The sequence below is a fragment of the Lepidochelys kempii genome, chromosome 4 (assembly GCF_965140285.1).
Source record: "Lepidochelys kempii isolate rLepKem1 chromosome 4, rLepKem1.hap1, whole genome shotgun sequence".
NCBI lineage: Eukaryota > Metazoa > Chordata > Testudines > Cheloniidae > Lepidochelys > Lepidochelys kempii.
In genome coordinates, this window is record NC_136383.1 from 94,169,342 (window position 1) to 94,184,071 (window position 14,730).

The window sequence follows — 14,730 nt, forward strand, 5'->3', positions numbered from 1 at the left end:
CAGGACAGATTACAAATATATACATTGGGAACACTAATCCAGCCAGTTTTGGGCTCCCACTTTGCAAATTCCACTGCTTAAACAAACAGAGAACAAGTTTAGCTGCTCCTATACTAACAAAAATTCCAGATGGCAATGCATCCGGGTTCAATGGTGCCACCAAAACCAGGATGTGGCACCTGGACCTTCATGGAACCGGCCATTTTGGGGGGTCTAAATCACCCAAATTCCACTGCCTAAATAAAGAACATATTTAGCTGCTCCTACTGCACCTTGAAAATCCAGACTCTGATGAACCGCACTGAAACAGCACAGCAAAAACTCAGATCTGGCTGCTGGATCCTGCAAATTTTAGCCACAAAACCAGAAATAGAGAAGACCTATTGATTCTTCAGTTCCACCAAAAAAAAAAAAAAAAAAAATCTGCCGCACTCCCAATACAGCCTGTAGCCTGCTGGACCTGGCTAATATTTGGTTGCATACCTGCAGTTTTACAGTTTTGAATTTAATAGCTGTGCAGCTTCTCCTAGCGGCGCACCAGAATAATTTAGGCAGTAGAATGTAGGGGACTGGGATAAAACCTGGCACGATCCGGTTTTCCACCACTCCCAGTAACACCCTTCAGGTTGCCCCTTTAAGGGACAGCCGCTTGCAAAGTTCCAGCCACTTCTTGCTGCCGGGGCTTGACGTCAGCGCGGCTTTCCCGAGCTGCTGCCGCCTGGGGCTGGGAGTTGCTGCTGCTCAGGCACAGCGGGGAGGCAGCGGCGGGCAGAGGCAGGGCTCTTCATACCGGGAGGGAGCTGGTCCCACACACCGCCCCTCGCACTCCTGCGGACGGCGCGGCACGCTAAAGGGGCTGCAGCGCCTTGGGAAAGCCCTCTAGCTGGGGCGCTGGGACTGGCACCCTCTTTGGGGGCAGGGAGCGGGGCCCACGCCTGGGAAGACGCTTCCAAGGGAAGGAGGGCGGGGGGGGCACTGAGCGGAGCCCCGCCCGGGAAGAGCCCTCCGCATGGGGCAGTGAGGGGGAGAGGGCGCGCCCCGGGGAAGTTCCCTGCAGCTGGGGCACGGAGCCCGGCGCACACGTGGGCCGAGCCCTCCAGCCGCGCGGAGCCAGCCCGCCTGAGCAGACGCGCGCCGTCCGGGCGAGGGGGGCTTAGAGACGCTCCCTCCGTCCATTGCAGCCATGGCTTTGAAGGACACGGGCGGCGGCGGCGGCAGCGGCATCCTGCCCATCAGTGACATGGGGTCCTCCTCCCCGGCGCCGTCCTGCTCGCCCTTCCCCGAGGTGGTGGAGCTGAACGTGGGCGGCCAGGTGTATGTGACCAAGCACTCCACGCTGCTCAGCGTCCCGGACAGCACCCTGGCCAGCATGTTCTCCCCGCGCCGGGGCAGCCAGGCGGCCGCCAGGGAGCTGCCCAGGGACAGCCGGGCGCGCTTCTTCATCGACCGCGACGGCTTCCTCTTCAGGTACGTGCTGGATTATCTGCGGGACAAGCAGCTGGCCCTGCCCGAGCACTTCCCGGAGAAGGAGCGGCTGCTGCGGGAGGCCGAGTACTTCCAGCTGGGGGAGCTGGTCAAGCTGCTCTCCCCCAAGGTCACCAAGCAGGGCTCGCTCAACGACGAGGGCTGCCAGAGCGACCTGGAGGACAGCAACTCGCAGGGCAGCGGCGACCTCCTGCTGCGGGCGGCGGCCGGGGCCGCCCTGGAGAAGCGCTCGGGCTTCCTGACCGTGGGCTACCGGGGCTCGTACACCACGGTGCGGGAGAACCAGGCGGACGCCAAGTTCCGCAGGGTGGCCCGGATTATGGTGTGCGGCAGGATCGCGCTGGCCAAGGAGGTGTTCGGCGAGACGCTCAACGAGAGCCGGGACCCCGACCGGCCCCCGGAGAAATACACCTCCCGCTTCTACCTCAAGTTCACCTACCTGGAGCAGGCGTTCGACCGGCTCTCGGAGGCCGGCTTCCACATGGTGGCTTGTAACTCCACCGGCACCGCCGCCTTCATCAACCAGTACAGGGAGGACAAGATCTGGAGCAGCTACACCGAGTACATCTTCTACAGTAAGTTGCCCACCTGGCAGTAGTCCCAAGGGAGGCAGGCCCAGGGCTTGGTGTGTGTGTGGTGGGGCAGGCTGGTGGTTTCCTCCGCCGGGACTCAGCCCGATTGCAGTGCCCAGGAGCAGGGGCCGGTTCTGAGTGGGATCTTGTGCATGCCTCAATGCAAAACCCTCCCTTATAAAATACTTTAAAATATTCATCCCCCCCCCCCCAAAAAAAAAAAAGGTTGGAGGAAGAGACTTGGCAGCATTTATTTAAAGATGTAGAAAAGGGCTAGTTGCTGTCTTCCCCTTCCCCCCCCCGGGGGACAGATCAAATCCCACTTACTTTTGCTGCTGCTTTTGCTTTGTGGGGACAAAGCAAGGAAACTACTGCACTTTGGGGTGGGGGACAGAGTCAAAGCAATCCTAACGGAGGCGCCTTTGGAAGAACAGGTTGTGGTCCCTCTGCTTCTAATTTGTTCCAGTCAGACACTGTTTCCCCTTTCAAAATGTCCATAGGATTGAACTAAACGCCCTGTAGGAAGCAGCAGTCATTCATGAAAACTCATAGCTTTACAATGCAGGTGTGTGAGTATTTATTTGTACCATATGTAAAAAGAGCTTAATCTGGAATTTGTAAGAAATTGATTCTGAATACAGTGCATAGGGACTGGCTAAGAGCAGGGCTGGTGCTTGTTAGGTGTAATGACTAATGTTAAGAAGCTGGAGAGAGGTTCTGAGTGAATCCACGATATTTCAGATTTTTTTTTTTATCATACGTCAAAACCATAGTTATCGCTAGTCAAAAGCTGTCGAGAGTAACAACCACCAGCCTTGCTTTTATCTCTCTCTCTTTAAAGATGTACGTGAGTTTGGGAGAGAGCAGTGATGTCTGACTTTGAGGGTTTCACCGTTTTTGTTCAAGTTGGGCTTTGCAAAGATTAAAACAGCAGTGCTGGAAGCAAGGAAGGGTTTTAATATTTTATCGCTACATTTCCTTCCGTTCTCATTAACTGCAAAGTAAACAGACTCCATCTGGGCACATTTTCAGTGAAGGATAGAACTGAACCGTGATGAGAGAATCCACTTTCCAAAGGGCATCAGAGAAGAAAATTCCATGGCATGCACGCCTTAAACAATTCTTTTATAGTGTACCGTGGTATACTTACAGACTTCGTGTCTTTCGAAAATGGCAGAATGACATGTGGACGTTTGTTGTTAGACTGCACGCTTTAAATCGCACCAAGTGCACTGTGTAGGACGATGATAGAGAGCGATTTGGACTAATGAGAACACAGCGGAATAGAAAACACCAAATCAAGTGGCAGAGTTTTGTTTCTTTCAAAGACCCAAGAAGGCTTAAACCTGTTTAATGCGTTGGAGAGTTGAGTTGAAGCCTGTGGAAGAGATAATCGTTTTCCCTTCAATGGCTCCTCCTGGGTTTGTGTGCTTTCATGCTTTCTGAGCACAGGGGGCCTATTTTAGTAAAACATCTGCCGGGGAGATTCGGAGGTAGATAGAACCGCTTCTAACTTCTCCCCTAGTAAAACTAAATGAAGCAACCTGTTTTGCGTTCAAAGCCATAGCTGGGCAGAGTGTTTAACAGCTTGGCCATCAGAGGAAAATTAATTCCATAATGCATACTACACTGTGTTATGTAGATGGTCAGCACCATCCAGCTGCTGATTATCTTTCTATAAGATATATAACAGTGTGTATTAAACTGATATTTTAAAAATTAATTTCCAAGGTCTATAAAATCACACTGCTTTTAACTAAGATGACAAACACTTTGAGTTTTGTTAGAAGGGCTTTCATTTCACTTTTCTGGATCGACTTTGTAAACTATTTTAATGATTAGTTTCCCCCTCTGTGTGTGTGGTGGGGAGATATGCATAGATATTCCTAAATATATAATAAATTTCCAATGGTTATAACTGAGACTGAAAATATCCAAAGTTCTGTTTTTTCCAGAAATAGTTTTCCAAGTATGTAATTATATATTTCTGTGTATATTAATCTAATAGTGATTTTTTAAAAGATTAATATTCAATAAAGCACACTGATTTTTATTCAAATGTGAAAAGACAAACAGAAATATTATGGCTCTATTAATTATATTTATTAATCTATATTTTTTGTTAGAACTTTAAGATCTGTTCTTGTCCACTGAAGCATTGCAAACTTTAAATATTCATGACAAAGGAGTAATCTTTATTTTTAGTTCGGAATTTTACTTTACTTTTAAATATATCAATTATGGTCTTGACTCTGTAAGCCTCATGTGGGTCTTGAGAATCTTGCACATGGAGGGCTTACAGGACAGACTCTACATTAAATTAAATGTCCCCTTAAGGTCAATCCTGTCCCAGTGAAGACAAGAGGAGTTTGCCACTGACATCAGTAGGAACTGGATTTGGCCTTTAGTGCCTGATCCAGAATTATTTATTGTCCTCAAACTATTTGTAAAAAGAAAAGGAGTACTTGTGGCACCTTAGAGACTAACAAATTGATTAGAGCATAAGCTTTCATGAGCTACAGCTCACTTCATTGGATGCATACAGTGGAAAATATAGTGGGGAGATTTTATATACACAGAGAACATGAAACAATGGGTGTTAACATACAGACTGTAACAAGAGTGATCAGGAAAGGTGAGCTACTACCAGCAGGAGAGCGGGGAGGGGAAGGGGAACCTTTTGTAGTGATAATCAAGGTGGGCCATTTCCAGCAGTTTACAAGGACAGTAGGAGGGAAAATAAACAAGAGGAAATAGTTTTACTTTGTGTAATGACACATCCACTCCCAGGCTTTATTCAAGCCTAAATTAATTAGGCTTAAATAAGTAGGCCTAATCACATCAGCCACGCTATCAGGGTCTCATTCACCTGCGCATCTACCAGTGTGATATATGCCATCATGTGCCAGCAATGCCCCTCTGTCATGTACATGGGCCAAACCGGATCGTCTCTACGTAAAAGAATAAATGGACACAAATCAGACGTCAAGAATTGTAACATTCAAATACTTCAATCTCTTTGGTCACTCGATTACAGACCTAAAGTGGCAATTCTTCAAAAAAAACCTTCAAAAACAGACTCCAACGAGAGACTGCTACATTGGAATTAATTTGCAAACTGGATACAATTAATTTAGACTTGAATAAAGACTGGGGGTGGATGTGTCATTACACAAAGTAAAACTATTTCCCCTTGTTTATCCCCCCCCACTGTTCTTGTCAACTGCTGAAAATGGCCCACCTTGATTATCACTACAAAAGGTCCGTCCCCCCCCTCCCCTCCCCCCACTCTCCTGCTGGTAATAGCTCACCTTTCCTGGTCACTCTTGTTACAGTCTGTATGGTAACACCCATTGTTTCATGTTCTCTGTGTATATAAATCTCCCCACTGTATTTTCCACTGCATGCATCCGATGAAGTGAGCTGTAGCTCACGAAAGCTTATGCTCAAATAAATTTGTTAGTCTCTAAGGTGCCACAAGTACTCCTTTTCTTTTTACTGATATAGACTAACACAGCTGCTACTCTGAAACTATTTGTAGTTCTTTGTTGCGTGATTTTCATAATATTTTGTTTTGGATTGTGCAGTGTGTTGTATGTTACTGTAAAGATCAGTGCTCTGTTTTACATCATTGGGCGAATTAATCATTGGTGTAACTCCATTGGCTTCAGTGTAATTATATGAGGGATGAATTAGACATCATTGTAATTTTTATTTTGTTTTGTATTTTTCCATTCTTTTTTATTTGTAAAAAGAACATGTGGTTTATTTTTTTTAAAAAATGACATTTCAACTTAAAAATTCTCCTCCCGTTGGAGGGTTTTTTTTTTTAACCTACTATTGTTAAAAGTAACACCTAAGATTCCTACAGCTGAAAGAAATTAGTGAAAAATACTTTCCCTATTTTTTCCAGTTTGTTTGGTTTATGCATTTGACAGAGCACTTTGTTCAGAATAATTTTATGGTTTCTTTTGTATAATTAGACCGTTTTCCCTACTGGTTGTCTTTCACACAGCAACAGGGGAGAGGAAAAAGTTTTGTAAAATCACAGAAAATGGCAGAGGGAAAAAAGCACAGTGACCTACCTGAAACTACTTTGAAATCGTTTTTTTGAAACGAACTGTATTTCAGATTGATGGTGTAATTCTGTGCATATTAAACAGAATAGTTTGATTGGTTACATTGCTTTAGAAATGTAAAGGCAAGCTTGTGCTTGGCCCAGGCACAGTATGCAGTGGGGGAATGGCTATCCCTTGCACCCCTGCCTTTGTGCTACTCACCATGAGTGGAAGGACTACTCAGGGCTAATGTATTTGCTGGCACTAGATTCTCCCAAAGGAGGGGAGAAGCTGACAGTGCCATAATCCCCTCCTTACCCACAAGCCGAGCTGGCTGGGCATAGGAAAGAGTGGATATTGCAGTCTCTTCAAGTATGGCACAGCAGCCACACTTCTGCTATGCGTGCTGGAACCTGAGGAGGAATTGGGCCTGCTACAAGGGCGATTTCCCCAGAACTCTCACTGAGGATGCTGGTAGTAGTCATACTGCACTCAACACAGAGCGGTGCCCTAAAGGTACAAGAGCCCTTCATGTTTTCACAACTAAAGCACTAGAATAGTTGAATCTTATTCTGTTACAAAGTTTTGTGTTTGTAATTTTTTTTCCGTCTCGCATCTGAATGTTAATTTGGTGTTATGTAGGAAAGAAGCCTAATTTCCTGTTACATATTCATGCTTTCATCTTTCAACAACTTAAAAAAATCCTTTAGCTATCTTGTTATTCATGTTAGTCTCAGACTTACCAGGCTCAGTGTTAATAATTATACACTAATCATATAATAGTCACACAGACCTCAGGATTTGTTGACTGTTTATTTGTCGATTGTGGACCTTTAACTGTTTTCTAGGAATGACAAGCTATACACTGATTACTAAAATATACTGATCCATTAGATTAGTGAGAAATGTACTTCCAAACAGCTTCTTTAGGGTCAGATCTAGCCCTTGGATACATTGCATACATGTAAGTTTGAAGGTAGAATTTCTCCTTTAGTCTGTACCTTGTGTCTCAGCTCTGAAAAGTGCTTAGCAGATCTGCTTCTTGTATTACAAGTCATATCTGTTTGTTTAGTAATCCAAAATAAGTTATTACTTTTTAATTCATATTGGCACTGCAAAGCCCATACAGCTACAGGAGAGTGGACTGCTTTTTTCCCTCTGATACATTGAGTACAATCCCCCCATGAAAGTTAAATTCCGTTTTATACTTGGAAGTTATCTGTCTCCCCCACGTCCCAGATGACACCAGAGTGACAAAGCTTACTATGTATAATGATACATACACATGGGATTAGGGGGAGAGAAAGAAGGGACCTCCTTGGCTTCTTCTCTGCAGTACACTTCCAAGCTGTCATCCAAAAGTGTTGATTAATTGGCTGGTTTTACATAGTATGTGATGACTATTGCCCTACTCCTCCCGTTGCCTCATTTCACAGGGTGCACCACTCACTTGTGGTCTGGCTCCTCCTTCTGGTTGCTCTGGGGATTAGCTCTTGAGGTCAATCCCCCCTTTGTGGTTTGTATGTCATCATCCTGTCTCTCCCTCTGGCCTTTAGCCCCTCTGTCAGTCCCAGGAACCACAGTGTCCTCTTCGTGACTCAGGCCTCCGGCTAGGTCATTCAGTGTTCCTCCCTTCTGGGGTAATACAGTTCCTTCATCTTAGCAGTCCTAGGCACTTTCCCTTTTCACTGCCCCACAGTACCACTCCCTCGGTGGCTGGCAAGGGAGCCCAGGCCCACCCTCCTCTCTAGGTTCCAGCCCACGGACCCTCAGCTCAACAGTCCTGGGCTTTCCTCTACCAGTCTTCACTGATACTTCTCTGAGCGGCTTCTTGCCACACCTGGTTCCCCTTCTCTCTCTGGTTATACCAGCTCCTAACCCTCCTCTCAGCAACTGGCTGCTGCATGCCTTCCTGCTGCCTTTCCTAGTAACCCCCATCTGTTTCCAGCTACCTGGCTTTATACAGGCCCCACCTGTTCTTGCACAACTGAGCCTGCTCTCAATTAGTTCCATGCTCCCTGGCTCCTCTTCCTTGTGCAACCTGTGGAGTTAATTGGCCTGCTTGGCCATTTGTGTATAGGCGTGACTACCTGCCCTTTCCTGGTTACTATACGCATCCAGTCCGCCAGTCAATTCCAGTAAAAAGAATAATTTAAAATAGGCTATCAATCCAAATTTATAAGTATTTATTAATGACTTGAAACCGCTATCTGAAAGGATAGATAAAAAGGTACTGATAATCCATAAATTTAAAATATGGAAAAATAGCTAAAATGTAAGTAAGAGTAGGATATATGGAATGGAGCTCTGGGATCACTACTTGTCACTGAACATAAGCCATCATATCTGCAGTGGCATATAAAATGAGTTTACAAAAATTTTCTTTAAAATTTTTACCTCTCTCAATTCCTAAAATTTTTAAAAGATCATCATTTCCTTCACTCCATTTGCCACGAGCCCGAACTACGAGACCAAAGAAGTGGGCATTTGTACCTCCTGTTAGTTTCTTAATATCTTCCTCCAATTCGAGGTAATAGGCAGCCTTCTCTTTGTGGGCTTTCTCCAGACTATCGGCGTTATCCTCCCAGTGAATTGTAACATCCACCATCACCACCACCACAGTATCTCCTTTTATAAAAACAATATCCGGCTTTCTCAGATTTCCTTCTTTAGTTCTCAACTGAGGTTCTACTATTGATTTCCACCCCAATTTGAACACCTTATCTACTACCGCAGAAACTACCCTATTATGTCGTCTTATCCTAGCATCTTTAGTTTTAAAACATTGTCCAGATATATGTGGTATTGTCTCCCTAGCCTTACCACACCATCTACAGGTGGCATTTAATCCTTCTCTACCTCTTGCCAATGTTTCCATTGTAGGGTAAACATTAGCCCTAAGCTGTAATGCAGCAATCAATGAGGAGGATTCAACCATACCAGATCTTTTCAAAATTGAGTTACTAGTTACATCATTTTAAAAATACTTACCTACCCCCTGGCACCTCAACCCACACCATCTAAAAAGTCTAAAATCTAAAAAATTCCTCCTCCCTCCATTTCTTAGAATTTGGTGTTGCTGCGCTAAGAATCAATATTTTATCAACTAAATTTTCTCCAGCATACATACAGGATAAATCTATCCAATTATCTTTAGACACAATATGTCTTCGTCATTTGCGGATAAGCGTGTTGGGTAATTGTACACTAAATTTGGTTAATGCAAGTCCTCCATTTCTTCCCCTTGCATAAAATAATTCATCGATGGTACTTTTTGGGAGATGTAAAATCTGTTCAGCTATTTTCCTAACTAAAACATCCAGCTCATATAAAAGATAAAAAGGGGGCTCAATTAAAAGTAAATTATAAAATAGCCTAGATAAAATATACGTTTGTAAAATCATCTGTTTTTGGGCAGATTTAAGAGGAGTCTTACTTAAACTCACTCCATTCAATCAGGTCTCAGAGTAGCAGCCGTGTTAGTCTGTATTCGCAAAAAGAAAAGGAGTACTTGTGGCACCTTAAAGACTAACCAATTTATTTGAGCATAAGCTTTCGTGAGCTACAGCTCACTTCATCGGATACATAAAAGTGGAAAATGCAGTGAGGATATTTTTATACACACAGACCATGAAAAAATAGGTGTTTTTTATGAAGTGAGCTGTAGCTCACGAAAGCTTATGCTCAGATAAATTGGTTAGTCTCTAAGGTGCCACAAGTACTCCTTTTCTTTTTCCATTCAATCAATTTGTCCTTAAGAGACATTCCTCCAATCCCAAGGATCTATCCTCGCCCCCCAAGTATTTTTTGAATTCTCCTGGATGTACATTATTGATAATTTCAGTACCCATTCTCCAGTTATTCTTGGGGTTAATCACATAAGTCTTTTATTTTGCTAGTATGTGAAATCCCTTATTTTTTTTCATATAAACCCAAAGATTGTTTTCTGCAGAAATACTAATCTAAAATTCCTAGATTTTTGGCCATCCCTTGATATGACCCACTTAAAATTGCCACATCGTTGGCAAATGCCAACGATGTGACACTATTCCCTTGAACATAAAACCCTGAGCCCTCGGTTTCCAGCTTAGTTAACAAAGGATCCATGGCAATATTAAATAAAATAGAAGATAAAGGGTCGCTTTTTTAACCCCACTCCTTATTAAAATAGACTCACCCAAACCCTTGTAGTGCAGTTATCGTATAGGTCTTCCTTATAATTTCTATAATGTACTCATCTATCCCAAAGCTCCTCAGGCCGGACATAATATGTCCATATCCCACCGAATCAAATGCCTTGGCCAAATCCACAAATACTGTGGCTAATTCCTCCCCATTCCACTTTGCTTCCTTTATCAAATTGTCTAAAATTGAGATATTCGCTTCACATCCTGGAAAACCTTTTTGGCTATTGCAAATTTTGACTGCAGATCCTATTATCAATGGCCTCCAGGAGGATAGTTTCGTTATTTCTTCCTCAATTTGCACTTTGGGAATTAAAATAGTTCTATTTTCTTTAAAAATATCTGGGACCTGCCTATTTAAAAAACATATATTAAAAATTTTCATGAGAATTAAGGAGAATTAAGGAGTCCAGGTTAAAAATATCCCATAAATCATTCACTGTTGTTTTATCTGGGCCAGGAGCACTATCTTTACAAATCTCTCTCAGGGCCTCCCTAATTTCATCCACCGAAATAGGACTTCATAATAAATCATTATCGACTCTTTCGCTGGCAGGGGCCATCCTATTGTACTTCTATGTCCAATTTCCAATGTATCTACGTAATATGCCTCATTGTCTTTGAGGGGAATATTACATTTACCCCATTTGGTTCTCCCATAATTATGCATGCTAATCTTCTTTTATCCTTAACAAATAATTGTTGGTAACATTTGTATCTAGCCTTCTTAGTGGCATATCTCCGAATGGTGTTAGATTGTCTCTTTCTATCACCCACCCCTCCATTCCCTTTTCTATTATTATTATTCATCTCCTGTTGCTCCTCGTATCTGTCTATATCAATGAGTTACACAACTTTTCCACCATTGCCCACCCAACGTATTTAGTCTGATTTTCCTTTAATAAAATTTCAATTTCCTCTAGGCTATTTAATATTTGTCCAGCTTTCCTACTTTGTCTCCCTTGCCTACATACCTTCCCCACCTTGTCCACATATGGATGCTTCTTTAGTGGCAAGCTTTTCTCTATGAGGCAGAACTTCCAATATATTCTCTTCATTCCTATCTACCTCTCCCACTTCATCGATAACTCTATCTTTCTTAATCTTTCTCTTAGCCAATTCATGCCTTTTATCTGAAATTTGTTTATTAGTCTTTGTTTTTAATTCACTTTCAGTACACTTATTTATATTCCTTTTCCCTACATATTTGGTCTCCAATTTAATAAGCAACTCAATCTCATGATCCGTCCAAATCCGAGATCAAGAGCAAGTAGACTCTCTAGTCTTACTCCTAGCCACTATATTTTCTTTTCTCTGTTCATTTCTAATTGCAGGATGCCTGTGTCTACAATGCTGGCTTAGGCCCTAGTTAGTATGGAAAGCCATCACACAACTTGAGCAGGTATAGCCCTTCACTGGGGTATCCACTTCCCTGGCCATGCACGTGGGGTAGTGGCATGCTCTATTGTGGAATTGAAAGGATTTACCCCACTTTTTAGACCACTCTAATGGCCTTACTTTTGTGTACTACATTAATATGTTTTGCCCATTTTCCAAATGTTGCTAAAATCTGTGGGCAAATGGGACAATTAAAACAATTGACGGGATATTCTAGATAAAAAACGCCATCTTTCCATGAGCTACTATTTAATAAATTTGCTAAATTAATTAAATTATCTGTATCTATATTGCTAAAAACAGTAGTTAAATTAGTATTAAAATGTCCAGATTCTTTAAAATACGGATCTTCAAATGCATTTAAATACTCAAAACCAGGATTAAAATTGTCCACATCTAAATTATTAGAAGTGTCATTAGTAAAAACCATAGGTAAAAATGATAAAACATCATCCGCCCAGTCCTTATCTATCAATTCAATTTCCTCAACTCCCATTTCATTTTCAATAGGGAGGTCTCTTTTCTCAGACTCGTGAGAAATCCACTCATTAAAAAAATGTCTTGTCCATAGGTCCAGCGACCCGAATTACTCCCCTAATATATTTAACACAGCCAGCCGGGGCATCAAAGCTGGCAGCGGGGCGTTGTTTACCCGGTCCAGCGCCAATCCGGTATGTAAATAAAATTTTTTTTTCCATTGTTAAAAGATATAACCCTTACCAGGGGGAAGCTAACCCATACGTGGGGGAGGCTACGCTTAGCAGGGGGAAACTATCCTTACCAGGGGAGCAGATTTTGTTGGGGCTGCCCACCCCACTCCCCACACTGACAATGCTGTGTGCTGTGGACACCCCATCACATCCTATAAAAGTGTTTTTCATATTGAAAGAGTAGTCCAAAGTTAGTTCTTTACTTGAAATGATTACAGGCAGCTCAGTACGGAGATCCTGGTTGGTCACTTTTCAGATAAAGCGTACAACTTACATTTTGAGCTGTCTGACTTCTTTTTCTTGGTGCTTTTGTGTAATATGGAATTGCCTCCACATGCTATTACTGTACCTTCTTCTGGAAAATCTAATTGGTCTTAATGGATTTCACATTTAACATCTGCTCCTCAGTCTGAATTATGGGTGTTGAGAGCATGGTGCTCAGCTGGAAGCTGTCTCTTCTGAGTTGACATGTTTATTATAAAAAAGATCCAGTAATACCTCGTGAAAAACTTTGAAATTTTTTCTGTTTTAGACATTTTTGTTTTACATTTAACATTTTCTGCTTTCCTGTTTTCATTTGTTACTAGTGACACTTGCATGGATTTATGTTGCTTATTTTCCACCTGAAGATAGCCCTCTGTGAGATCACTGTGGTTTCTGTGGAAATTGTCACAAACAAGTGATAATGACTTCTTAATCAGCAGGGAATAACCAGCAAGAAGAGATGAACTTTCAGGAAACAAATACTGTGTTTTTATAAAGATAGTCCCATTTGTTTTCATAATGGAAAAAAAGAGACAAGAAAAAACACAGTGCACTTTTCCCCTTTTAAAATGTCACTTTGATAAAATATTATGTGAGGTGTCAGCTTCTCTTAAAGTGCCAAATCTACAGCTCAGTACCTAGCATGAGTGCCTGGGGTGGGCGGATCAACAGAGATCTCCAGGGCCCTCTCCAGGCCACAGAGTGGTAGCCGAGCCATTCAGTGGTGATTTCTCTAATCAAGAAAAAAGGCTAAAGTAGCCTCTGTGGACTCTTATGTGGCATCATCTTGGGAGAGAAGACAGGTAGATCCACATAGATGTAGATCTTTTGGATCCACCCTCAGGTAATAAATTGGTACTAACTCCCTCACCGATGTTTGCCTGCATCTAAAACCGACCATACAGCCTGAAAACAATTCAAAATTTCTGATCATGTCAGGATCTAGGCTTGTTGGGTCTGTAAGACAGTTGCGCAGGACCACAGCCAATTTTATCAGTCTCCTAGCTTTTAGAAAACCAAAGCAAAGCAATTTATTGAATATCCTGCCTTGCAGTGGTGACAGCTCACACCTTGATTCAGTCTAAAAATAAATAAATGATGCCTATTCTATTTCTTGTCATTCGTCCCAAACATAAGTCTCTGAATGCAAAGAGATGATCAAACTGTGCACCCGTAAATTGCTGTTCTAGGAAAATTATTTCTTTTTCTGCCACCTTTAACAAACCAAAATAGTATATCTTATCCAGTCCAGCATTCTGGGACATTAATTTTACTTGTTACTCAAATAAGACGTAGATTTGGTTTATGTATTGATTTCAAACCATGCAAAAATAAAGAATATTAGTATGTATTTTTAAAGTATGTTTTTATAATAAATGAATCAACTGTAAAAACAATCTGAGCTCCTACAAATGGTATGTCATTGTTGCAGTTAAAACTGTATCATGAACCTTTTAAATACCATTATACTTTAATAAAAGCAAGCAAGACCCATGAGCTGATTTTTTTTTTTTTTATTTAAACATGTTGGTAAGGTCTAGCTTTGATACCTTCGACAATAAAGTCATATTTAAAAATAGGGTATGGTCACCCCGTAGGTTGGAGAGGAGTGGAGCTGTTGTGAGTCTAATCTCTGATTTTATTTTTTAAAATGACTGGGAAAACCTTTTCTTTGCATACTGTAGGCGAAGAAAGGTATTAGATGACCAATATGTATGTTAAGTCATTTTTACTGTGGTACTACATGGGCACGCTGGTTTTGATGCCATTCCAGAAATGTACTGCCTGAATGTACTGCCTGTGGATGACTCTACTACTGGGAATAAAGCTAGAATGTCGGAGAAGCTGCCTTTGCTGGATTCGTAACATTTGCTGGATCTGTAACATCTTGTAGAACTGCTTCTTGATGTCAGATCACTTCAGTGTCTTTTGTAAGGATTTATTTATCGTGATACTTTCAGGGAAACTTTTTTACTTTTCCATAGAGGAGTGCGCAAACCATATGATATTTTTATTGAAAACATGAACTTCTACTAAGCTACTGCTCAGACACTGAGAG

The 14,730-nt window shown here is 42.2% G+C and overlaps 1 protein-coding gene across 2 annotated transcripts in view; it reads left to right on the forward strand.

Moving 5' to 3' along the window:
- The first annotated feature begins 763 nt into the window (after positions 1-763).
- Positions 764-14,730, forward strand: part of KCTD8 (potassium channel tetramerization domain containing 8) — a 169,550-nt gene continuing 155,583 nt past the window's right edge. Inside the window, exons 1-2 of one of the 2 annotated variants that reach the window (XM_073342146.1) lie at positions 764-2,060; positions 12,269-12,368. In XM_073342146.1, coding sequence (XP_073198247.1) covers positions 1,184-2,060; positions 12,269-12,368 — 977 coding nt within the window. In that variant the 5' untranslated portion in view covers positions 764-1,183. The remainder of the gene's footprint in view (positions 2,061-12,268; positions 12,369-14,730) is intronic. The other variant, XM_073342145.2, reaches the window with a different exon arrangement.